The 27,951-nt window shown below is 42.3% G+C and overlaps 1 protein-coding gene across 3 annotated transcripts in view; it reads left to right on the forward strand.

Moving 5' to 3' along the window:
* LOC118394804 (arf-GAP with GTPase, ANK repeat and PH domain-containing protein 3-like) overlaps window positions 1-25,508 on the forward strand; it is a 231,845-nt gene extending 206,337 nt beyond the window's left edge. For all 3 annotated transcript variants that reach the window (XM_035788368.2, XM_035788366.2, XM_035788367.2), the window contains exons 14-18: window positions 5,405-5,559; window positions 7,044-7,134; window positions 7,308-7,530; window positions 23,576-23,831; window positions 24,142-25,508. In XM_035788368.2, coding sequence (XP_035644261.1) covers window positions 5,405-5,559; window positions 7,044-7,134; window positions 7,308-7,530; window positions 23,576-23,831; window positions 24,142-24,384 — 968 coding nt within the window. In that variant the 3' untranslated portion in view covers window positions 24,385-25,508. The remainder of the gene's footprint in view (window positions 1-5,404; window positions 5,560-7,043; window positions 7,135-7,307; window positions 7,531-23,575; window positions 23,832-24,141) is intronic.
* Window positions 25,509-27,951: the final 2,443 nt, after the last annotated feature.

Genomic DNA, 27,951 nt, shown 5'->3' on the forward strand with positions numbered 1-27,951 from the left:
CCACTAGAATAAATACACAGAGCTTTTTTTGATTAGACTGTTGAAATCTGTTTTGAATTTATAGTGATTGCCATTATTGTCAAGAGTACACAATCAGTGTTGAGTATCTAAAAGTACCCTGATACCGGTTTCAGTGGGTATCTTTGCCGTAAGTCACTTTGGGTAAAAGTGTTTGCTACATGATATTCATTATTTATTACTAGGCTATTATTATCAATGACAAACAATCAATTACAGAAGAAATTGTAATCTACAGTATTTTAGCTTTGTCCAAAAATACCCAATCTGTTTCGTAAATAAAACCCAATACTTTTGTCTCATTTGAATGTTGTTTCTTAATTGATTTCATTTGGTCTTATTTCACAGTATTTACTCATCAGTGCATTCAGAAAGTATTTAGATCCCTTCACTTTTTCCACATTTAGTTACTTTACAGCCTTATTTTCAAATGGATTACATTGTTTTTTCACCTCATCAATCTACAGATAATACCCCAAAACCGGTTTGTGTTTTATTTTTGCAAATGTATTTATATACAGTATATCACAAAAGTGAGTACACCCCTCACATTTTTGTAAATATTTGAGAATATCTTTTCATGTGACAACACTGAAGAAATGACACTTTGTTACAATGTAAAGTAGTGAGTGTACAGCTTGTTTAACAGTGTACATTTGCTGTCCCCTCAAAATAACTCAAAACACAGCCATTCATGTCTAAACCGCTGGCAACATAAGTGAGTACACCCCCTAAGTGAAAATGTCCAAATTGGGCCCAATTAGCCATTTTCCCTCCCCGGTGTCATGTGACTTGTTAGTGTTACAAGGTCTCAGGTGGGAATGGGGAGCAGGTGTGTTACATTTGTTGTCATCGCTCTCACACTCCCTCATACTGACTGGTCCCTGGAAGTTCAACATGGCACCTCATGGCAAAGAACTCTCTGAGGATCTGAAAAAAACAATTGTCGTGTTTGGAGGACAAAGAATGCTGAGTTGCATCCAAAGAACACCATACCTACTGTGAAGCATGGGGGTGGAAACATCATGCTTTTGGGCTGTTTTTCTGCAAAGGGACCAGGACGACCGATCCGTGTAAAGGAAAGAATGAAAGGGGCCATGCATCGAGAGATTTTGAGTGAAAACCTCCTTCCATCAGCAAGGGCATTGAAGATGAAATGTGGCTGGATCTTTCAGCATGACAATGATCCCAAACACACCACCCGGACAACGAAGGAGTGGCTTCGTAAGAAGCATTTCAAGGTCCTGGAGTGGCCTAGCCAGTCTCCAGATCTCAAACCCATAGAAAATCTTTGGAGAGAGTTGAAAGTTCATGTTGCTCAGCAACAGCCCCAAAACATCACTGCTCTAGAGGAGATCTGCATGGAGGAATGGGCCAAAATACCATCAACAGTGTGTGAAAACCTTGTGAAGACTTACAGAGAATGTTTGACCTCTGTCATTGCCAACAAATGGTATATAACAAAGTATTGAGATAAACTTTTGTTATTGACCAAACACTTATTTTCCACCATAATTTGCAAATAAATTCATTAAAAATCCTACAATGTGATTTTCTGGATTTTTTTTCTCATTTTGTCTGTCATAGTTGAAGTGTACCTATGATGAACATTACAGGCCTCTCTCATCTTTTTAAGTGGGAGAACTTGCACAATTGGTGGCTGAATAATATGTTTTTGCTCCACTGTATATCCACAGTAAAATAGTCCTAAACCGACATCACCTTAAAGGCTGCCTAGCAAGGACGAAGTCAATGTTCCAAAAACCCCATAAAAAAGCCAGACTACACATGGGGACAGATGAAACAAAAATAGAACTGTTTATCCATAATGACCATCGTTGTATTTGGAGGAAAAAGGGGGAGGCTTGCAATGCGAAGAACACCATACCAACCGTGAAGCATGGGGGTGGCAGCATCATGTTGTGGGGGTGCTTTGCTGCAGGAGGGACTGGTGCGCTTCGCAAAATAAATGCCATCATGAGGAAGGAAAATTATGTGGATGTATTGAAGACATCAGTCGGGAAGTTAAAGCTCGGTTGCAAATGGGTCTTTCAAATGGACAATGGCTCCAAGCATACTTCCAAAGTTGTGGCAAAATGGCTTGGAGATATTGGAGTGGCCATCACAAAGCCCTGACCTCAATCCTATAGACAATTTGTGGGCAGAACTGAAAAAGTGTGTGTGAGCAAGGAGGCCTACAAACCTGACTCAGTCACACCAGCTCTGTCAGGAGGAATGGGCAAAAATTCAGACCCAAGATAAACTATTTAAAGGCAATGCTACCAAATACTAATTGAGTGTATGTAAACTTCTGACCCACTGGGAATGTGATGAAAGAAATAAAAGCTGAAATGAACCATTCTCTCTACAATTATTCTGACGTTTCACTTTCTTGAAATTAAGTGGTGAACCTAACGGACCTAAGACAGGGAATTTTTACTAGGATTAAATGTCAGGAATTGTGAAAAACAGAGTTGGAATTTATTTTGCTAAGGTGTAAGTAAACATCCAATTTCAATTGTATATACATATACTTGCAAGCCTCCCCCTTTTTCCTCCAAACATAATGATGGTCATTATAGCCAAACAGTTCTATTTTTGTTTCATCAGACCAGAGGACATTTCTACAAAAAGTACAGAACGCGTCTCCTTCCTGAGCGGTATGGTGGCTGCGTGGTCCCATGGTGTTTATACTTGCGTACTGTTGTTTGTACAGATGAACTTGGTACCTTCAGGCGTTTGGAAATTGCTCCCAAGGATGGACCAGACTTGTGGAGGTCTACAATTTTGTTTCTGAGGTCTTGGCTGATTTCTTTTGATTTTCCCATGATGTCAATCAAAGAGGCACTGAGTTCGAAGGTAGGCCTTGAAATCCATCCACCTCCAATTGATTCAAATGATGTCAATTAGCCTATCAGAAGCTTCTAGAGCCATGACATCATTTTCTGGAATTTTCCAAGCTGTTTAAAGGCGCAGTCAACTTAGTGTATGTAAACTTCTGACCCACTAGAATTGTGATACAGTGAATTATAAGTGAAATAATCTGTCGTTGGAATTGTTGGAAATTGTTGGAAAAATGACTTATGTCATTGCAGAAAGTAGATGACCTGACCGACTTACCAAAACTACAGTTTGTTAACAAGAAATGTGTGGAGTGGTTGAAAAACAAGTTTTAATGACTCCAACCTAAGTGTATGTAAACTTCCGACTTCAACTGTACATTTTACGGACACATTCTATCTTACAATAGTTATTTTCTGTGTGTATTTTCTGTAGCTCAGTTGGTAGAGCATGGCGCTTGTAATGCCAGGGTAGTGGGTTCAATCCCTGGGACCACCCATACGTAGAATGTATGCACACATGACTGTAAGTCGCTTTGGATAAAAGCGTCTGCTAAATGGCATATATTTTTATCTTCTTTCCTTTTTTTTGTACTGGCCTTCCTCTACTTCTGATGTCCATCCAGATTTCTATTTGCCATATATTTGTAACTGTGCTATTTCACAAAAGTTCTGAACCTATATACATTTTACAGACCCCGTATGTTTTACATTAGTTATCTTTTTGTTATTAGTCCCACCCTTCAGCTCCATTCAACCACTCCCTTCTATCTCTTAATTTGTACTTACCATATATTTGTCAACTGTGCTGTGATGCTTCACAAAAGTTCTGAGCATTCTATTCTCATAGTTTCTAGAGATTGTAAATTAAAGATAAATATTTTTGCTAAAATAATCATTATATTATTGATCGGCTCTGACTTTTCAAATCACCCAGTATTGCTACCTGCAGCGTTAGCTCTAGGTACATGTTGCAATACTTCAGCCATTCCTGGACCTGTGACCAAAAACAAGCTACATATGGACAGTACCAAAATAAATGATCTAATGATTCTGCCTCCCTACAGCAAAATTTGCAGAGCTGGGAAGGTTGTATCCCCCTTATATTTATAACATTCTATTGGTTGCAAGGATTTTGTATAACCATTTAAATTGAAATATTCTACGTTTTGAGTCCGGTGTCGTTTTCCATGTGCCATGGAATCGGTACATTGAAAATCTCTTCCCAACTATTTTTCAATTTATGTGGCACAGCTGTCAATGTTTTGATTCTTAAATGAGACTGGTATATATTTTTATTTATCCCAATTGTCCTTAACTTCTTATGGGCTGGCCAACATCCGGTGAAATTGCAGAGCACGAAATTCAAACTACAGAATTATAAATATTTAACTTTCATAAAATCACAAGTGTAATACATCAGAATAAAGCTTAACTTCTTGTTAATCCAGCCACTGAGTCAGATTTTAAAAAGGCTTTACGGCGAAAGCACACCACGCAATTATCTGAGGACAGCGCCCCGCATACAAAACCATGAAAAACATATTTCAACCAGGCAGGTGGTACACGGAAGTCATAAATAGCGATATAATAAATGCCTTACCTTTGATGATCTTCTTCTGTTGGCACTCAAAAAGGTCCCAGTTAAATCAGAAATTGTCCTTTTGTTCGATAATGTCCTTCTTTATATCCATAAAAACTCAGTTTTGCTGGCGTGCTTCAGTCAATAATCCACCCAGTTTCCCTCCATCAAAATGCATGCAAAATGAATCCCAAACGTTACTAATAAACCTTTCCAAACATGTCATATAACGTTTATAATCAAAACTTAGGTACCCTAATACGTAAATAAACGATACAATTTAAGACGGAGAATCGTTATTGTCTTTACTGGAGGAAAATACCAAAGAACGCGCTCTCATTCACACGCTTGGAAACACTACAGCCAAAATGGGTGCCACCTAGAAAAACTAAATTTTCTGGCTCATTTTTCCAAAAACCAGCCTGTAACTCTTTCTAACGACTGTTGGCATCTAGTGGAAGCCTAGGAACTGCAATCTGGGAGGCCTTCGCCTCTGGAGCTCTGTCAGAGTGACCATCGGGTTTTTGGTCACCTCCCTGTGACCAAGGCCCTTCTCTCTCGATTGCTCAGTTTGAGTCAGGAAGAGTCTTGATAGTTCCAAACATATTCTTCAGACAATTCCTTCGACCTCATGCCTTGGTTTTTGCTCTGACATGCGCTGTCAACTGTGGGAACTTATATAGACAGGTGTGTGCATTTCCAAATCATGTCCAATCAATTGAATTTACCACAGGTGGACTCCAATCAAGTTGTAGAAACATCTCAAGGATGATCAATGGAAACTGGATGCACCTAAGCTAAATTTCAAGTCTCATAGCAATGTTGGAGTATTGTGTGTAGATTGATGAGTAACATTTTTATTTAATCCATTTTTAATAAGTTTGTAACGTAACAAAATGTGGAAAAAGTGAAGGGGTCTGAACACTTTCCTAATGCTCTGTACATGTGGGTTTATGTTTTACAGAGTCGGAGGAGTCTTTTGAGTTCATTATTGTGTCTCTGACGGGTCAGATGTGGCATTTCGAGGCGTCTACGTTTGAGGAGAGGGAGCTGTGGGTCACAGCTATCGAGAGCCAGATCTTTGCCAGCCTGCAGTCTTGCGAGAGCATGAAGAATAAGGTGGGCATGAGAGACAGTGAGGAAACTGTGGGTCTGTCGAGTCATGATTAGTTAAGGGCTTGGCTATGAAAATCTCTGGTTGCTAATCAGGATTTGATTTGATTTGATTTTGATCTATTTTAGTCCCCATTTGGACTAATCTTCCAACAGTCCTTAAACATTAAAATACAATTTATAATACGAACACATTTTCACATATAACACACTATTACAAACATACATAATATACTAACACAATCACCCAATAAATACTTAATCTAAAAAATATTGATTCTTCATCTACTATAGTCCCACAACATTTCTATGTATTATATTTAAATTGTTTTAAAATCATGTTTCAATTTATATATTGAAAGGTTTCTAGTTTGCTCAGTTAATTTATTCAATTTCTTTATTGCTCTAAATCTAAATGTTCTTTTCCCTATTTATCTTTTCTGTCTGGACAACGCATAGATGTTGGACAATCTATTCCTAGTATTTACGGATTGTCTGTCTCTTACCAACTGAATACCATTGTGAATAGAACTTGGCCGTTTTAAATTATGTAGGCAAGTCAGTTAAGAACAAAATAAGAACAAATTCTTATTTTCAATGGCGGCCTAGGAACAGTGGGTTAACTGCCTGTTCAGGGGCAGAACGACAGATTTGTACCTTGTCAGCTCAGGGGTTTGATCTTGCAACCTTCCGGTTACTAATCCAACACTCTAACCACTAGGCTACCATGCCGCCCCTATCGTTGGTATATATTAAATAAAGAAATGGCCCAAGGCAGCTGCCCTGCGGTATTCCACAGTTTAACACATGAGGGGAAGAAAATGAACCATTGATATAGGTGGACTGTTTCCTGTCAGTTAGATATGACTGTACCCAATTCAATGCTACCTCCTTAAAACCATAATGCATTAATTTTATCAAAATTATTTCATGATCCACTAAATCTAAAAATAGTACACCCACACCCACAAAAGGATGTGTGAATGCAAAATTCTCTCTCTCCCCACACCCTTCTCTCTTGCCCTTCTCTCTATCCCCTCCCCTCTCTCTCTCCCCCTCCCCAATCTTCCTTTCTCTGAGCTGCCATGTGTTGGGCTGTGTGTCAGACAGGTGCAGTGCAGCGTGGGGGAGCTCTTATTAGAGCTGACAGACATCAGAGATGGGAACACGGCCTGTGTCAGAACACAGGGGAGGAGACGCAACGCAACACCGACTCAATTTCATATAATGCCCACTCTCTCTTCTCTTTTTCTCTCGCTCTCTCTCCTCCTCCTCTCTTTCTTCTCTTCCCCTCTCTTTACCCTTGTTCTCTCTCAATGATCACTCGGCCTTCAAAGCCTCTAGTCCTCTCTCCCCTCTCCTCTTCTGTTTTGTGCTGTGTAGCCAGCTGAAATCCTGTCTCCTCCATTCTCTCACTGCAAAGCAATGATGCCTCACACACGGAGTCCCTCTTGCTTACCTGTTTGTAACTTCTCTCTGCTCCCCCAAAGTCCCGGTTAGGCAGCCAAAGTGATGCAGCGTCTATTCAGTCCATAAGGAACGTGAGAGGGAACAGCATCTGTGTGGACTGTGATGCAGCCAGTGAGTACAGTACTTTCTCAACATTCAAGTTATATGTCAATGATTCTTAATACTTTACGTGCCAGGTATTGTATATAACATGAAGTCTCCAGATTGCTATGGGCCAGATATCACCCTTGCTTATTAGTAACTAACATAGGGCTAATTTTGTTCCTCTCCTCCTCCTCTCCCAGACCCGGACTGGGCCAGTCTTAACCTGGGGGCTCTGATCTGTATCGAGTGTTCAGGGATCCACAGGAACCTGGGGACCCACCTGTCAAGGGTCCGCTCCCTGGACCTGGATGACTGGCCCGTGGGGCTCAGCATGGTGATGATGGCTATAGGCAACGCTATGGCCAACAGTGTCTGGGAGGGGGCCCTGGAGGGGTACACCAAGGTGGGCGCTGACAGCACCAGGTCAGTAACCCACATCTCTCTGTTAGTGTGTGTTTGTTTGCCATCTGCCGTTTGCCAGCTTTGTTGGAGGGATTTTGAAACAAACTGTTTGGAAATCCCCACATATTGAGCTGGTTTCCCCTAGAGCAGACCCTGGTTCCCACCCCTCCTTCTCCTCTCTGCTGGTGCACCCAGGTCTGGTCTCCTCTTCCCGCTCCCCAGTGAGGGTTGTTTGTCTCTGGGTGACAGTTAAGGCCCAGCGCGTCTCTCTGACTAATGACCCTGTGTGTGGATGAGCAGGTAATTAAGGAGCCCATTATGGTGTTTAAGCCCGCCCCAGGGGCCAGGCCCCTGGCCCCAGAAGGGCCCTGTCACATATCTATCACACAGAGGCCCCCCCATCACACTCTCTGTCCCACTGTAGAAGACAGGTCTGTACTGCCTGTACTGTTGGTGACCTAAATTAAGAGAATATGTAAAGATATACTACTTAAGTGATCAACGGCTTGGTTTTTGATTTGCTGGTCTCATTGTTAAAAATGTTTGTACTGCAGTTACTAAAATGGTATAGTCATTTGAAATTAACATTTGTCAGTAAGACAAAATCTTTCTTATATACACATACATACATACATACATACATACATACATACATACATACATACATACATACATACATACATACATACATACATACATACATACATACATACATACATACATACATACACACATACATACACACACACACACACACACACACACACAGTATACACAATATATATATAATGAAATAAATGTTTTTATTAGTTATACTATGTTAATATTAATTAATGCACTGTTGGGTAGAGCATGCAAGTTAAGTTATGTTACTGAACTTGTGCATGTGACAATAAAACTTGAATTTATAGAAATGTAAACTAACTTGTAAATGTACCTTCAAATTCTCTTGTAATAAAGGTGATGACAGCTATTGTTGCTTGGAATTGCATATCAAGAGGACATATGTTCCAATTTTGTTTTAATGTCACGTGCACAAGTACAGTGAAATGTCTTTCCTGCGAGCTCTAAAACCAAAAATGTAGTAATCAATATTAATTTAGTACTAAAAATAACATAATGTAGAATAGAAACACACGAGAAATAGAACTAAGAACACAAGAAGTAAGTTAGCTATATACAGGGTCAGTTCCAATAACATATTTACAATGTGCAGGAATACTGGAGTGATATAGGTAGATATTGTATATTGTAAGATATTGTATATTGTAAGGTTACTAGGTATTTTTTGTTGTTGTATTTTATTAGGATCCCCATTTAGCTGTTGCAAAAGCAGCAGCTACTCTTCCTGGGGTCCACACAAAACATGAAACATAATACAGAATGACATAATACAGAACATCATTAGACAAGAACAGCTCAAGGACAGAACTACATACATTTTCTTCTTAGGGATCAAATCCCGTTTAACGGGATCGATTTGACAACATCCGGTGAAATGGCAGAGCACCAAATTCAAATTAAATGACTATAAATATTAAACTTTCATGAAATCACACATGCAATACACCAAATTAAAGCTACACTTGTTGTTAATCCAGCCAATGTGTCAGATTTAAAAAAGGCTTTACGGCGAAAGCAAACCATGCTATTATCTGAGGACAGCACCCCATCAAACAAACACAGACCATCATAATTCAACCTGCCAGGTGCGACACGAAACTCAGAAATAACGATATAATTAATGCCTTACCTTTGATGAGCTTCTTCTGTTGGCACTTCAATATGTCCCATAAACATCACAAATGGTGCTTTTGTTCTATTAATTACGTCGTTATATATCCATTTATTTGACGCATTTGATCCAGAAAAACACTGGTTCCAACTTGCGCAACATGACTACAAAATATCAAATAAGTTACCTGTAATCTTTGTCCAAACATTTCAAACAACTTTCCTAAGACAACTTTAGGTATTTTTTAACGTAAATAATCAATCAAATTTAAGACTGCGTTCAATAGCGGATAAAAACAAAGTGGAGCGAGCTTTCAGGTCACGCGCCTCTAACAAACAGTACACTTCACTCGACCCTCGTTCTGAACTGCCCTACTTCTTCATTACATAAAGGAAAAACACCAACCAATTTCTAAAGACTGTTGACATCCAGGGGAAGCGATAGGAACTGCAAGCAAGTGCCTTAGAAATCTAGATCCCCATTGAAAAGAGAGTGACCTCAAAAAAACAATTTCCTGGATGGTTTGTCCTCTGAGTTTTGCCTGCCAAATACATTCCGTTATACTCACAGACACCATTCAAACAGTTTTAGAAAAGTAGTTTCTGGGCCTGAGTAGCAGGCAGTTTACTTTGGGCACACTTTTCATCCGGATGTGAAAATACCGCTCCCTAGCCTAGAGAGGTTAAAAAGGCACACGTAGCCGACATATCAATGCATATACACAAACTATCTAGGTCAAATGGGGGAGAGGCGTTGTGCCGCGAGGTGTTGCTTTATCTGTTTTTTTTAAACCAGGTCTGCTGTTTATTTGAGCAATATGAGAAGGAAGGAAGTTCCATGCAATAAGGGCTCTATATAATACTGTACATTTTCTTGAATTTGTTCTGGATTTGGGAACTATGAAAAGACCCCTGGTGGCATATCTGATGGGATAAGTGTGTGTGTGTGTGTGTCAGAGCTGTGTGTAAGTTGACTATGCAAACATTTTGGAATTTTCAACACATTATTGTTTCTTATAAAAAGACGAAGTGATGCAGTCAGTCTCTCCTCAAGTCTTAGCCAAGAGAGACTGGTATGCATAGTATTTATATCAGCCCTCTTATTACAATTAAGAGCAAAACGTGCTGCTCTCTTCTGGGCCAGCTGCAGCTTAACTAGGTCTTTCCTTGCAGCACTGGACCACAAGGCTGGACAATATTCAAGATTAGACTAAACTAGAGCCTGCAGAACTTGCATTTTGGAGTGTGGGGTCAAAAAAGCAGAGCATCTTTTTACTTCGACCATGACAGTTTACAATCTAAGGTAACGCCAAGTAATTTAGTCTCCTCAACTTGTTCTACAGCCACAACATTCATTACCAGATTCAGCTGAGGTCTAGGACTTAGAGAGAGCAAATTAAGTGAGTGTGTGTGTGTTAGAGTGTCAGTGTGCGAGTGTACAGTCCTGTGAGTGAGTGTGCATAGAGAAAGTGCAAAAGAAAAAAAGAAAATACAAGGGTTAACTCAAATTGTCCAATTAACCCTTTAGTTAGCTATTTAACAGTCTTATGGTTTGGGGATAGAAGCTATTCAGGAGCCCGTTGGTGTCAGACTTGATGCACCAGTACCGCTTTCTGTGCAGATGCACAGAGAACAGTCTATAGCTTGGGTGGCTGGAGTCTTTAACTATTTTACGGGCCTTCCTTTCACACCGCCTGATATAGAGTTCCTGGATGGCAGGGAGCTCAGCCCAAGAGATGTACTGGGCTATCCGCACCACCCTCTGCAGTGCCATGCGACCGAGGGCGGTGCTGTTGCCATACCAAGCAGTAATATAGACTCATCGTGTGTGTGTGTGTGTGTGTGTGTGTGTGTGTGTGTGTGTGTGTGTGTGTGTGTGTGTGTGTGTGTGTGTGTGTGTGTGTGTGTGTGTGTGTGTGTGTGTGTGTGTGTGTGTGTGTGTGTGTGTGCGTGTGTGTGTGTGTGTGTGCGCGCACGTGCGTGTGTTATCTGTGTCCATAGAAAGATGTCGTATCCTCTTCGATCCATTCTACCCAACTCAGGGCAGCTTTGAGTTGAGTGATGGCCCACGATTACTTATTGAATGGTTTGTCCGCCACCCTGGACTTGATGAAAGATTATTGATACTGATTCCTCTGTCTCACCTCTGTCACTGTTCCTATATCGCCCTGGGTAGGAATGTTTTTCATTGTCACGAAAATCACATCTCATTCTGTGTGAGCACATGCATCTTTGTTTAGTCTGTCAAACAAATAACGATAATAATCCCAGTATTATCATAGAGGAAAGAGGTCGTTGCCATTATCTCATCGGTAATCATCAATCGATGATTATTGAAATCAGGATATATATTTTGCTTTACGAAAGAGGAATATTTTTTAAAAATCTGAAATCTGATGAAGAAAGGAGATACCATTATCTTGGCCCTGCCTCTATATCACCTCAAAGCATCTATTGTATACATTTAGGAGACAAAAAGGGGAATTAATATATTATCTTGCTTCTGATCCCCACCATTACTTTGTTGTCTCATCCATACAGATGAAACGTTAAGATGAAATATACAGATCTCTATTGTCTCCACACTAGCTCCTCCCCTGGGCTCGAAGTGGTTCTGATGTTAATTGTGTCACTGTGGTGACATGGAGCAGCTTTGTGATGGCACCCAGGCAGCTGGTGTAGCCTTCCCACCCCACCTCCTCCTAAACATTAGTGACACCTAATCTAAACGACTCAGTAACTACCTGAAGATGAGCCTCACATCTGATTGAATGTCTCCTGCGACACTAGTTCTGCCGGCTCGCATTTTGAAATGTTAACTTAAAAGGTGTTCATCCGCAAGATTAGCTTAGCTTTTTAGGAATTCTTATATGAAAGAGGTCTGCACCAATTTGCTTTGTAGTCAGATTTATGTAGATATCGGTACTCATCGTGTAGGCTAATGTCGTGGTGGGATTTTGTAGTGGTTTGTATCTTTAAAGAACCAAAATGCATTTTGTATTTTTGATCAGACTTCTCCAGTGCCGTCAATAGCTTTCAGAGAGAGTTTCACTTGTATCACCAAACATTTTAACGAAGTCTGAATAAGAAAGATGTTGATATTGGTGAGCCATAAAAGGCGTGTGTATACATCAATGGATCATGATGACATATATTTCTCCTGGGCCATAAATCTCATAGAGAAATGAAATCTTTCTCCAGTCAGCATATTGGAAAGACACTTTAATTAGTGTCTTTCAGTCGGCGTGTTTTCCACGCCACCTCTAATTGTCTGGCACACACACGTGAGAGGAAACACTATACACTCACACTCCTAAGAGAAAACATGATGTGTGCACAAGCACACACGCTCGTGAGAGAAAGCAGCACACACACACTTGTGAGGGAAAACACTACTGACTATATTGACGGGGAAGGAAGAGGGGGGGCTCTACCTCACACACACACAAACCTCTCCTTCCTCCCCCATGTCTCATTTGGGGGTGGAAGATGTCTGGGAGCGTAGACGGATGTGGAAGGCTATCCCTCACCGGTGCTGCCCACCTCACTGTCACCACTCTGTCGGTTGTTGTGCCGCGCGGCGCCCTCGGCCACGGCCAGGTAATAGCTCTGCTCTGACGACCAGAGGAGTGGAGAGAGAGCGAGTTAAAGAGCCCGCCTCCTCCTCCACTTTGTTTCAGAAATAATTTGCCGCTCCTCCATGCCGCCTGCAGGGTCTGCACGGTAATAAAAATGAATCACACCACTAACCTCTCCCAACCTGCTCCCTCTTTTTTTAACTCCGTCCTTCCTGGACGGATACACGGCTGGGTGAATGGAATTGATACTGCATCCCTCCAATGTCATCCCTCATATTCTTCCCTCATTCTCATCCCTAATTCTCAGCTGTTATAAGAATCACCAACCCAGTGTGGATGGCAGAAAGGGCTGTAGTTTAGCCTGTTCAAGGGTCAAAACTATAATGAGCCAGCTATAATCTCTCTCCTGTAGAACAGCCCCAGTCCCTAAACCAAAGAGCGCTGAGCCTTTCCGGATACTCACAGGTTAGGGGTGCGAGGAGCACCAACCGGCAACTATCCAACTCTCCAAAGAGGCTTTAGAATAGCTGGCCTTGCCAGGAGCCCTGGTGGAGGTGGGGTAATTCATTTAGACTAATTAATGAGCGGAGCTGGGGTCTCCCGTCCAGTTCACCACCGTGCCGTGGCAGTCTCTCCAAATGAAACCCACAGGTCACTGATTAGCCCAGCCTGCCCTGGAGATGATTTGTCACTAATTACCCAATATGCCACGGGTTTCAGTACCAGCCAGGTATATAGGGGAAATTAACAAGCAAATCTAATTTTATTTGTTACGTACACAGTTTACTGCAAGGCCAACTGAAGCAAATTACTGTCAGTGTTTTATTTTCTATTTTAAATTATAGAGTATAATTAAAGCAACATATACCATATGCCATTGGAATCTGGAGCAGTGGAAATGTGTTCTCTAGAGTGATGAAACATGCTTCACCATCTGGCAGTCCAACGGACGAATCTGGGTTTGGCAGATGCCAGAAGAACACTACCTGCCCAAATGCATAGTACCAACTGTAAAGTTTGGTGGATAAAACATATTTTTTTATGGTTCAGGTTAGGCTCCTTAGTTCCAGTGAACTTAGTTCCAGTTAACGCTACAGCATATAATTACATTCTAGATGATTATGCGCTTCCAACTTTGTGGCAACAGTTTGGTGAAGGCCCTTTTCCTCTTTCAACATGACAATGCCCCCGTGTTCAAAGCGAGGTCCATACAGAAATTATTTGTCGAGAACGGTGTAGAAGAACTTGACTGGCCTGCACCGAGCCCTGACCTCAACCTCATCGAACACCTTTGGGATGAATTGGAATGCTGACAGTGAGCCAGGCCTAATTGCCAAACACATCATTGTCCGACCTCATTAATGCTCTTGTGGCTGAATGGAAGCAAGTCCCCGCAGTCAGCAAGTCCAACATCTAGTGGAAAGCCTTCCCAGAAGAGTGGAGGCTGTTCTAGCAGCATAAGAGGGGACCAACTCCATATTTATGCCTATGATTTTGGAATGAGATGTTCGACGATCAGGTGTCCACATACAGTTGAAGTCGGAAGTTTACATGCACTTATGTTGGAGTCATTAAAACTCGTTTTTCAACCACTCCACACTTTTCTTGTTAACAAACTACAGTTTTGGCAAGTCGGTTAGTACATCTACTTTCTGCATGACACAAGAATTGTTTACAGACAGATTATTTTACTTATAATTCACTTTATCACAATTCCAGTGAGTCAGAAGTTTACATACACTAAGTTGACTGTGCCTTCAAACAGCTTGGAAAATTCCAGAAAATTATGTCATGATTTTAGAAGCTTCTGATAGGCTAATTGACCTCATTTGACCTCATTTAAGTAAATTGGAGGTGTACCTGTGGATGGATTTCAAGGCCTACCATCAAACTCTTTTCTTGACATCATGAGAAAATCAAAAGAAATCAGCCAAGATCAGAAAATACATGGTAGACCTCCACAAGTCTGGTTCATCCTTGGGAGCAATTTCCAAATGCCTGAAGGTACGACATTCATCTGTACAAACAATAGTACGCAAGTATAAACACCATGGGACCACGGAGCCGTCACACCGCTCAGGAAGGAGACGCGTTCTGTCTCCTAGAGATGAATGTACTTAGGTGCGAAAAGTGCTAATCAATCCCAGAACAACAGCGAAAGATATTGTGAAGATACTGGAGGAAACAGGTACAAAAGTATCTACAGTGCCTTGCGAAAGTATTCAGCCCCCTTGAACTTTGCGACCTTTTGCCACATTTCAGGCTTCAAACATAAAGATATAAAACTGTATTTTTTTGTGAAGAATCAACAACAAGTGGGACACAATCATGAAACGACATTTATTGGATATTTCAAACTTATTTCCCAAGCTTTAAACATCCCAAGGAGCACTTTGCAAGCGATAATATTGAAATGGAAGGAGTATCAGACCACTGCAAATCTACCAAGACCTGGCCGTCCCTCTAAATGTTCAGCTCATACAAGGAGAAGACTGATCAGAGATGCAGCCAAGAGGCCCATGATCACTCTGGATGAACTGCAGAGATCTACAGCTGAGGTGGGAGACTCTGTCCATAGGACAACAATCAGTCGTATATTGCACAAATCTGGCCTTTATGGAAGAGTGGCAAGAAGAAAGCAATTTCTTAAAGATATCCATAAAAAGTGTAATTTAAAGTTTGCCACAAGCCACCTGGGAGACACACCAAACATGTGGAAGAAGGTGCTCTGGTCAGATGAAACCAAAATGGAACTTTTTGGCAACAATGCAAAACGTTATGTTTGGCGTAAAAGCAACACAGCTCATCACCCTGAACACACCATCCCCACTGTCAAACATGGTGGTGGCAGCATCATGGTTTGGGCCTGCTTTTCTTCAGCAGGGACAGGGAAGATGGTTAAAATTGATGGGAAGATGGATGAAGCCAAATACAGGACCATTCTGGAAGAAAACCTGATGGAGTCTGGAAAAGACCTGAGACTGGGACGGAGATTTGTCTTCCAACAAGACAATGATCCAAAACATAAAGCAAAATCTACAATTGAATTGTTCAAAAATAAACATATCCAGTTGTTAGAATGGCCAAGTCAAAGTCCAGACCTGAATCCAATCAAGAATCTTTGGAAAGAACTGAAAACTGCTGTTCACAAATGCTCTCCATCCAACCTCACTGAGCTCGAGCTGTTTTGCAAGGAGGAATGGGAAAAAACTTCAGTCTCTCGATGTGCAAAACTGATAGAGACATACCCCAAGCGACTTACAGCTGTAATCACAACAAACGGTGGCGCTACAAAGTATTAACTTAAGGGGGATGAATAATTTTGCACGCCCAATTTTTCAGTTTTTGATTTGTTAAAAAAGTTTTAAATATCCAATAAATGTCGTTCCACTTCATGATTGTGTCCCACTTGTTGATTCTTCACAAAAAAATACAGTTTTATATCTTTATGTTTGAAGCCTGAAATGTGGCAAAAGGTCGCAAAGTTCAAGGGGGCCGAATACTTTCTCAAGGCACTGTATATCCACAGTACAACGAGTCCTATATCGACATAACCTGAAAGGCCGCTCAGCAAGGAAGAAGCAACTGCTCCAAAACTGCCATAAAAAAGCCAGACTATGGTTTGCAACTGCACATGGGGACAAAGATCACACTTTTTGGAGAAATGTCCTCTGGTCTGATGAAACAAAAGTAGAACTGTTTGGCAATAGTGACCATCGTTATGTTGCAGGAAAAAGGGGGAGGCTTGCAAGCCGAAGAACACCATCCCAACCGTGAAGCACAGGGGTGGCAGCATCATGTTGTGGTGGTGCTTTGCTGCGGGAGGGACTGGTGCACTTCACAAAATAGATGGCATCATGAGAAAGGAAAATTACGTGGATATATTGAAGCAACATCTCAAGACATCATTCAGAAAGTTAAAGCTTGGTCGCAAATGGGTCTTCCAAATGGACAATGACCCCAAGCATATTTCCAAAGTTGTGGCAAAATGGCTTAAGTCAGGGTATTAGAGTGGCCATCACAAAGCTCTGACCTCAATCCCATAGAATGTTTGTGGGCAGAACTGAAAAGGCGTGTGCGGACAAGGAGGCCTACACACCTGACTTAGTTATACCAGCTCTGTCAGGAGGAATGGGCCAAAATTCACCCAACTTATTGTGGGAAGCTTGTGGAAGGCTACCCGAAACGTTTGAGCCAAGTTAAACAGTTTAAAGGCAATGCTACCAAATACTAATTGAGTGTAAGTAAATTTCTGACCCACTGGGAATGTGATGAAAGAAATAAAAGCTGAAATAAATAATTCTCTCTACTATTATTCTGACATGTCACATTTTTTAAATAAAGTGGTGATCCTAACTGACCTAAGACAGGTAATTGTTACTTGGATTAAATGTCAGGAAACATTGGGTATAAATGTATTTGGCTAAGGTGTATGTAAACCTCTGACTTCAACTGTACGTTTGGTCATGTAGTGCAATGACTCATTTCATTTCAAATCCATCTGATTAAAGGAAGGCTCATTTGTGTCAAGCTGGGTGAAATGAATTAATTCTGCAAGTGGTGTTTGTCGTAAGTGACTGGGTGCATGTGTGGTGTACATGTCATTGTCCCAGCGGTGTGTTGGAGAGGACAGGGGCAGTAGGGGGTTAACAGCGAGAGCATTTAAGGGTGTTAGTCTTCTCTGGCACAAAAACACAGCCACTCCATCATGGGGACAGTGACAACCTCATTAATGTCACAATATATTCAACTCGTCCTGCCTTGTCTGCTGCTAGCCCAAGGCTCACAGATGCTCCTCTACTGGCCTCTCAATAGAACAACTGGCCAGACCGTTCAACCAGACTGCTCAACCAAACAAAACAACAGTCTCATTCTAGAGCCATACTATAGAACCACTATCTCTGGCCCAACATTCTACAGTATGTACATGAGTAAAGGAGGGTTTATCCTAGAAAGCTATATTCTAGATCATGTGTGTTATGTAGTTGTTATTCTTGGTTAAGGATAACGTCTAAACTGTACCCCTGTTGTTGACTGTAGTGAGTCTCATTTACTGGGTTGCTCTCTCATTTTTCGCCCCTAGCAACCTTTGAAGCTCTGGGGCCCTGCTTTCTCGCTCTGTTGTGTGTTTTTTCTCTCCCTTTTGTTTCTCTCTCTTTCTGTCCCCTTCTCCCATCTCTCTCTCTCTCTCCCTCTCTCTCTCTCAATATGTGAAAGTGAAATGGCCGGCTGTTGCATGGGAATCTGTCCTATACAACCGCCCCCCTCCCACTGCGAGGGGTGTTTAGATTGCCTAGTCCCCCCCTCCTCCACTCCTTCACTCTCAGTGAATCTATTTGATGTGTCCGCAGTGAATGTTGAGAGGCAGGGAGGTAGGGGGCTGGGGCTTACTCTGATTGTTTAGGAGGAACAGACTGTGTTTGAAGGATGGGGTGGTGGGTGTGTGTGCATGTGTGTGCGTTTGGTGGTGGTAATGGTGGGATGGACATCCTGATTCCTCCCTTAATGTGTGGACCAATCAATGGCACCTTTATTAAAGGAGGCCTGGAGTGGTCATTCTCTGGTCTTTGTCTATTCACTACTATTTTACTCAATGCTACCATGGTCCCGCCCCCTCTGTCTCAGCCTCTCTTTCCCTCAATAAATCCCTATTTGTCTTTGTCTTTGGAGCTTGACTAATTATCCTTGTTTGTTCCTCTTTATGTGGATGCAGTCATGTGTTGTTGACTTCGTGGACTGGGTTGAGGAGAATCATTCCGCCATTTGCCACTTAATTAAGCGGAGGTCAGAATCCTGTGCTCAGCTCAGGAACTAAACGTGCAGAACTCGTATAGAATTATAAAAGGGCTTCAGCACTTATTTTCACACAAGTTATTCTGCAACTGATCCGCTCTTATATAAATTTGGAATTAGGATTGAAAAGTAGAGAATCTAACAGCCTATTTGATCGTTTTGTGTCCTCTGTGCCTTTCGACTTTAGTCCTGATACTGTAATCTCTGCTTTGTTTTTTAGCAAACTTTTGGAACAAATGTCAGCTCCAAGGTGGTAAAGAAAATATAGTCATTGCGCACAGACATAACACTGAATTACTGAGGAAGTTCATGCTGCTCCAAGCAGTAATGCTTTATCGTTTAAAGAGACATTATTCAGATCTTTGCTCTCAGTCTCTCTTCTGCAAGTCCCCTCTGTCCCCTAAGCAACAGAGGATTTTTTTAGCAAGTATGTGTGCAAGGGTGGCGAAAGCAGTGTGTGTGTGCATGCGTGAGTGCATGTGTTTCACGGTGTGCGCGTGTGTCGAGGGTAACCATCGGCTTGGTTTCCTGAACATCATCCCCTGCTTACGAAGTTTACTCTCTATCTCCTCTCCTTCTCCCCCTCTTTCCCCCTCCCGCTTTGACATGCTAAATCTTGCCGATTTCTATTTTTCTTCCTCCTGCGGAGAGGAAGTGTCCTTTTCAAGGATCTCGGCTTTCCCCCTGACTGCCTAAACTCTGCCTATGTTTGGATTGTTGTTCTATTTCAAACAAAAGACAGAGGCGGGATTACCATTTCACTTCCTCTCACAGACTACCTTTCAAGTGGTGTAGCAGCTGAGGAATCTGGGTCACCACCGCTGGCCGCTTCCCTTTTTTAAAGTTTTTTAAACTGAACTCTATATTACCAGCGTGGTTACATTTGGACCCCTACTACTGGGATTGAGGTCTTTTTGTGGCTTCGAGGCCTGTATTCACAAATAGGATATATAATCAGTTTGCCTTTTAGATCGTTTTGAATAAGATTTAACAGGGAGGACCTGATCCCAGATCAGCCCTCCTACTTTGAGACTGCTTTGTGAGTATGGGCCTTGGGCTCCTTTCTTGGACCTTGACATCTTCTTAATGGTTCTAAGCCTTTTTGTTTCACATCCCGGCGCTAACTTTCTGCCTCATTTAGCTCATGTCAATTCACTGGGCTCTCCTCCCGAGATCTGGGATCCCATTCATTCAGTGGGTTAGCTCTCGGAGGCAAACCTTGGCTAACTGCCCGATTTGACTTCATCACATATTCCAGATTCTACCAAAACAAAATATTAGGCAGTACATCTGACTATTACCAAATCTATCACATATAGTTTAACATTCGACACGTACTTGATTCTCGGGTTTCAGAGAAGGGCTGGGGAATGTTTTTAAAAGGACTTGGTTCCTGTGTTTGAAAGTGAAAACCAGGGGGGGTGGGGCTGTCAGCCTCCTAACCAGAGCAATCCGCTGGTTCTGGTCTGCCATTGATCCGCTACCGGCCTTGTTCTCACATAACGACAGACTGGAGTTTGATGGAGGGCTTACACCATAAAACTGCTGGCTGCTCCAATCGCTGCTCCAATCGCCATCCTTAAGAAAATAGTTATTCACCCACGAGAGAGATCCCTTTTCCCCACTGTTTTAATGCTTTTCAGGAAGTCGTAAGGAGAGTTTAGAGGTATGCCTGTACCATTGAGCTAATTTGAAGAATCGCATAAGTAACACTTAACTTAACCTTGAGGTATAATGCTTTATAACGGGTTATAAGCATGTATGCAGGCTTTGTGGTATTACTGAACTCCAAATAAACATTAAAACAATTTCCCTTCTCCCAGTGTAATTGGACATCCTTTAATGTGTAAAGGACAATGCAAGAGTTCAGGGTGACTGCTTTATCTGCCAGGCTGAGCTTTATGAACTATTAATGGTGGTTAGCAGTTAATCAAATTCCGTGCGGGCACTGACAAAGGCAGCTGTGATGTGGGCCAGGTCTGTCAGTGGAGAGGAGAGGTAGGCTAATTAACCCCTTTTGTTAAGGCTGGTGCTGCTGAATGCTAGTGGGCCTGGCAGGTGACATACTGTACTATACATTGCATTCGGAAAGTATTCAGACCCCTTGACTTTTCCCACATTTTGTTACGTTACAGCCTTATTCTCAAATGGATTAAACAAATTAAAAAACTCCTCACCAATCTACACACAATACCCCATGATGACAAAGCAAAAACATATTTTTAGAAAATGTTGCAAATGTATGAAAAATAAAGAGAAATACCTTATTTACATAAGCTTTCAGACCGCTTTGCTATGTGACTTGAAATTGAGCTCAGGTGCATCCTGTTTCCATTGATCATCCTTGAGGTGTTTCAACAACTTGATTAAAATAAAATAACATTTGATTTGTCACATGCGCCAAATACAACAGGTGTCGACCAGTGAAATGCTTACTTACAAGCCCTTAACCAACAATGCAGTTTTAAGAAAATACAACAACAAAAATATATATAAAAATGTTTGTCAACCTGTGGAATATTCTATTGGTTGGACATGATTTGGAAAAGCACATACCTGTCTATGTAAGGTCCCACAGTTGACAGAGCATGTCAGAGCAAAAACCTAAGGTCCCCAAGAACACAGTGGCCTCCATCATTCTTAAATGGAAGAAGTTTGTAACCACCAAGACTCTTCCTAGAGCTGGCCGTCTGGCCAAACTGAGCAATCAAGAGAGAAGGGCCTTGGTCAGGGAGGTGACCAAGAACACGTTGGTCACTGACAGAACTCCAGAGCTCCTCTATGGAGATGGAAGAACATTCCAGAAGGACAACCATCTCTGCAGCACTCCACCAATCAGGCCTTTATGGTAGAGTGGCCAGACGGAAGCCACTCCTCAGTAAAAGGCACATGACAGCCCGCTTGGAGTTGCCAAAAGGCACCTAAAGGACTCTCAGACCATGAGAAACCAGATCCTCTGGTCTGATGAAACCAATATTGAACTCTTTGGCCTGAATGCCAAGCGTCACGTCCGGAGGAAACCTGGCACCATCCAGATGGTGAAGCATGGTGGTGGCAGCATCATGCTGTGGGGATGTTTTTCAGCGGCAGGGACTGGGAGACTAGTCAGGATCGAGGGAAAGATGAACGGCTCAAAGTAAAGAGAGATCCTTGATGAAAACCGGCTCCAGGAGTGGACAAGTCTCTGAATGTCCTTGAGTGGCCCAGCCAGAGCCCGGACTTGAACCCAATCGAACTGGAGAGACCTGAAAACAATTGTGCAGGGATGCTTCCTATCCAACCTGATAGAACTTGAGAGGATCTGCAGAGAAGAATGGGAGAAACTCCCCAAATACAGGTGTGCCAAGCATGTAGCTTCATACCCAAGAACACTTGAGGCTGTAATCGCTGCCAAAGGTGCTTCACCAAAGTACTGAGTAAAGGGTCTCAATACTTTTGTAAATGTGATATTTAAGTTGTACATTTATTTTAAATTTGAAAAAAAAAATAAACAAAACTGTTTTTGCTTTTTCATTATGGGTTATTGTGTGTTGATTGATAATAATAATAATAATAATAATAATAATAAAAACAATTGAATCCATTTTAGAATAAGGCTGTAACGTAACAAAATGTGGAAAAATTCAAGGGGTCTGAATACTGCCCGAATGCACTGTATACTGTAAACTCTGGTCCAATACTAGCATACCCCTTAAAATAAAGCAACATATTGGGCATGGATTTCTGATGGTGTAGACATTGGGACATAGCCACGAGTCAGTCTGAGCATTGTCTTCAGACCGATGGCATCATTCTAACATGACACATTGCCATGAGCTATTTGTAATTATTTGTAATTTTGTCTGCTTTCTAGGCTTACTTACTGATAGTTTGAAGTGTAAAGTGACATTAGTGTCCATACAGACCCGTTGGCAGTCAGTGTCCTGGGGGATCCTTGTCACTCCAACCAGCGACAGAGTCGTTTTACCATATCAGTGTGAGCCCCTTTTCTCTGTCACTCACCCAGATGCCCAAACAACAGCCCCTTTCTACTTCCCTTATCACTCCGCTTGACGGGGTCGCAGGGTCAGAGCCACACTGAGCATGCCCAGCCATTCACTGTATTGATTTTCTTTTTTTAAATCCAATGCTATTTGGATGGTATTGCAGTTTGTGTGTGGGTGGGAGAAAAGAGAACTGGGGAGTCGAGATTCAAGATGTAGAGCGATGTAGAGATAGAAGTCTGACTAGCAGAGAGTGGAGGGAGATGGATCCCTCCTCCTCTGCTCCTCTCCATTCTCTGGCTCTATAACTGAAGGAGACCCAGCCCCAGCTCCGGTCCGCCCCTCTGTCTGCCATTCAGGCCCATCGATCGGCTTCCTATCCCGGGCACCCCAGGGGAGGCCGGGGCCCAAGCGCAGGAAGTCTCCTTTGTGGGGGATCCTCCAGTTATCCCTTTCCGACTGATGGCTGACAGCACTGATAAAAACATGTCCCCCTTTCCTCCTGTCCTGTATTGTCCACAGCAGACATGCTGTTCACAATGTGTAACCTTTAGATAGCTGGCTAGACTGTAACTCTCCTGCTGCAGACGATTATCAGTGGAGGTGGGATACAGTTTCAGCATCTGGCCCCTCCACTGAGCTCTTTCATCGTCAGTGTCCTGACACTCAAGAAGCTACACTAGGCTCCCTATTAGAGAAAATACATGATTGAGACAATGGCGTGACTGTTAGGATTGTTCTTAAGGATCGATCTTAAGTGGCCGCATGTGGTCTAGGCCCTATGAGTACTGTGGAATACAGTTACTCCAAAACCTGACAGAATTTCCTTGGATCCCTACCCTCCCGCCGATCAAATATTTAATAGAAAATCCCATTTCACAATTGTATCATTGTTTCTTGTTTTTCGGTCCTCTGTAACCTCACTGACCCTCTTTTAACCCTCTATGTCATATATCTTCTCTCTTTCCTCACCACCAGGGAGGAGAGGGAGCGGTGGATCCGGGCTAAGTATGAGCAGAAGCTGTTCCTGGTGGGTCTCCCCCAGTCGGATGTGCCCCTGGGGCAGCAGCTGCTCCGGGCCGTGGTGGAGGACGACCTGAGGCTGGTGGTGCTGCTGCTGGCCCACGGCACCAAGGAGGAGGTCAACGAGACGTACGGAGACGGGGACGGACGCACCGCCCTGCATCTGTCCTGTGCCATGGCCAACGTGGTCATCACCCAGCTTCTCATCTGGGTGAGTACGTTGGGGTTTGAGAGGGGATGGTTTTCAACCTTGATTAAAGGTTGATCATCTTCCTGGTTGAATATAGATTGAATGATAATGAATAAGATAATATGGTTAACGAGTTAGATAAATAGGGAAAATGTTATGGTCAGGGTCAGGAGTGTTTCCTAAGCATGTTGACACGACCAGGAAAAACTCCTGGCTGTGGAGGAAAATTGAGTTTTTTGAGTGAATCTGCTCAACTAGCTAGACCACGATGTCACCTCTCTCTGTCCAGTCCACTTCTTCTCCTCCTCACACCTCTCATCTGTTCCCTCAGTACGGTGTGGACGTGAAAAGTCGGGACGCGCGCGGCCAGACGCCGCTGTCCTGCGCCCGGCGGGCAGGAAGCCAGGAGTGTTCTGACATCCTGCTCCAGCACGGCTGCCCCAATGATCCGGTCAGCAGCAGCAGCCTCACCACCCCCAACATGAGCCGCAGAAACCCCAATGTTAACCCCAACCCTAACGTCAACAACAACAATGCCCTCAGTGAGCTCAACCGCAGTGTCAGTATAATGTAGGACCAGGAGTGGATCATCCCAGACCAGACTGGAGTAGACTTGACTCACCGATCACCAAGGCTCATGAACATAAACACACTGTGTCCCCATAGACGACCCAGTAACCATACTACTCTCCCGGTCCCCATTCTCCTCCTATTCCGCTTCATACTGTGTAACCTAAACTGAGCGACTGGCAGTGGAGGCTTTTTTGGGCCGCAACGGAGAGGATAGAGATATTCCAAGATGCCGAGAGAGGCAGGCTTTACCTGGTGGACATTGTATATTGTATTTGTTTGGTTGTTGTTTTCCTCATATCATTGGCACAGCGGTACTGTCTGTCAGTAACGATCATGATCAGTTTAAAACGTTTTTATTGTTATTAAGCATCAACCAAATGAATGGCTCACCCCTCCCCTCTCTACTAAAACAGTTCATTCCTATGCTTGAACATTTCCTTTCGTGTCGTCCTCTGTTGGAGCCAAACTGTGTTCATATTGTGCTGTTTGATGAAATGACAAATTCCCTCCGATAATGCTTCCATGCCTATATAGAGAAAGATAAACGCTGTGGTAACATTTTGCTTTTAGATACTCCAAAGGAACTTCCATGTTGGACGCACAGCTTTTGCTGAGTGGTATCATCCATAGTTCATGCAGGAGAGAAACTATTCCTATAGATGTTGTAATAGGGTTTACTACAAGCCCTGCATAGCCCACCAATTTCAAAATTCAAAAGGTTAGAAATGAACCAGTTAGTATTGGTACTATGAAGCCATCAAACTCTTGACATGCCATTCATGTAAAAAATAAAATTAATTTAAAAAGCAACGCATGTCTAGGTAGGTGGAAGGTCAAAAATGATTGAAATACTTTACTTACAGGCTAAAGGTTTCAATCATAATTTGACATTTCAGAGATGATTGCACAATGGGAGAATTTTGGGAGATAGTTAAGTGAGTCATTTGTTCTTCCACCCTGATCATGTCCCGCTTGCAAATCATCCATGATTATAAGGAAATTGAGGGTCTGTTTTATGAGCATCGTGTCGATTGGTTTTTGTAAAAAAATATATTAAAAAATGCCTCTTCAATCAGAAATCATTCAGAGGAATGATTGAAGGAAGGAAATTGTGTCATTAAGAGATCTTTGTTGGAGTAATTTTTGGATGGATTTGAAGAGTGTTGATAACTATTTGACACAGATCACATAACCTGGCCCCTGCAGGCATAATGGAATGTCTGTTCGCCTCTTGTAGCCGAAGGCCCTGTATATTGGTACTCATAATTATATGTCTTTTGTTGCTGTGAACAACTATGTGATGCGCGTGTGGGTGTGTGCGTGTGTGCTTCTGTTTGAGTGAAAGAGAGTGAGGAAGTGACTGTGTAGGACACCATTGGGAGAAAAGGCTAGCATTTATAGTTGTTTGACTAAAAGGGTTTTGGAGCAAAAAAGGTGTTTTCAAGTACAGACCACTGTAACAAGCAGGGGTTGGAACCGAAAACAGGAAAATAACATTTTTGTGAAACAGCAGTGAGGAAATTATCTATACTGTTCCAGAACAGACCTGTTATTTTAAAAGCATGGGAACCGGTTAATAACGTTTACGCAACCAAGAGCCTATGCAAAGCCCTCACTCTGTCACTCAGAAACGTATTCCTGCAGCCTGCAAGCTGGAAATCTTTGCCTGTACGTGTTTAGGCTACCTACCCCCCTCCCCGAAGCATAGACTACTGTACTGACATTACAAGTGTGATTCAGAAGATGGGGAGAGATTTTTTATTGGCTAGAGAAGAATGGATTCACTTTTTTTCAATGCTAGTTAAGGATACTATAGTTATCACGTTTCACATTGGATTTATTAACTACGAAAAGGAAGACGTGTTTTTAATTCTGGTGCCGCTCTGCACAAACAAGCTTGTTAACTAGCTCTGGTCCAGCATTAAGTCACCTCGGAACTCTCAGAGTGGACCGGACTCACCGACCACCAAGGCCCAGCGCTTGCATAGAAACCGCTCCTCTGTAGGTAGGGTATAATTCGGTGGGTTGAATTCGGAGAATGCATGTCATAACAAGCCACGCCTCCTCCTCCACCCTCTCGCTCTCCCCACCCGGGGGAATCGCATCTCGCCCCCTACACTTGTCTGTTCATCACGCATGTAAACAACTAGTTTGCCCGCTCCATAGCAAGCTGCATTATCTGCACTGATTGGTGAAGTAATTTAATGAACTAAATGTTTTAAAAAACTGTTCATTACACAGGCCAAAAAGGAATGATAGAAAACAGTACTTTTTGTGGATTCTAACTGGTTCAGTACCGTACTTTATTTTGGTGGTCGGAACAGTGGAACGGAATAAAATAAAGAGTGGTTCTGTTCAGAACAAAACGATTGGAAAGTAATTTTGGTTGGTTCCAACCCCTGGTTAACAGTAGCTCGTCCTCCAATAAGATTTATCCTGAAGTGGTGTGGATTAACGTTGACTACTAGAGTCGTTTTGAAGCTTTCCCTCTCAATTCCTCTACAACTAATGTGACTTTAACGAACCATCCAACCGCTCACCCTTACTCAAGGTACCAAAACAGGTACATTCAAGTGTCAAACCATGGAGATAGAGGGTCAAGATGGGATGGAAAGAAAAGCCAAGATAACTTGACAGTTTTTATGGTAATTCTTCATGATAATATCATATGTGTATATATAAGTACTTAGACGAGACAAAACAAGATGGAGGAGGGACTTTCACAACAGGAACATTCAAGTGGTATTGGCATAAAGTATATAGAGACATTTCATTTTCCTCACTCTTCTGCCGTTTTAAGGTTTGAAATTAAAACCCAGTTTTCTGGTCTTTAAATTTACTATGGCAGTGTTTATGTTTACAGGGCAAAGGCTCTTCATATTAACCCCGTTACATTATCTACATGGTTTTGTTATTTCCCAGCAGGCTAAACTGGTTGGAATTACGTCAGTGCAACCTGGTTACAACCATATTATAAACTGGTTGTAATGAGGACATTTAAACCAGCTTTGCCCTCCCGCTGTGTTCCCTCAGTATTTGTAGTTTATTCAAACCCACAAGATATAAAGTTGTGGTCAATCAGGAATAGTGTCAAATACAGTATACACTTTCATCCCTGTTGTCCTGAATTGGCCTTCAGATTCAACCAAATGACATTTAGACTGATGGTCAACAGAGCTTGTAGACAGCCTTACGTTATAACTACATTGACAAGTTGGCCTTTTCCTTTGGTGTACAGTAGGTGTACAATACGTGTACAAACCACCATGGCACCAACGTATTTCAATGAATTCGCAAGTACATTTCAACGTATGTCTGATATACGGTAGTAGATTATTTCCTATAGAGGAGTTTGAGGTATATACTTACCTGATGCCATAGGACCATATTCACCCTTGTTATATTTCCCTTCCCCACTACTCTTAACGTTGCCTGACTATAACTATAACCATTATTCTAAGCAAAATGTTTTTCCCCCCAAAGACGGGCTGTTCTGATATGGCACCCTATTCCCTAAATAGTGCACCACTTTTAACCAGAGTTCAATGCGATACCTGGTCGAAAGTAG

This window comes from Oncorhynchus keta, chromosome 15, assembly GCF_023373465.1.
Source record: "Oncorhynchus keta strain PuntledgeMale-10-30-2019 chromosome 15, Oket_V2, whole genome shotgun sequence".
NCBI classification, from domain to species: Eukaryota; Metazoa; Chordata; class Actinopteri; order Salmoniformes; family Salmonidae; genus Oncorhynchus; species Oncorhynchus keta.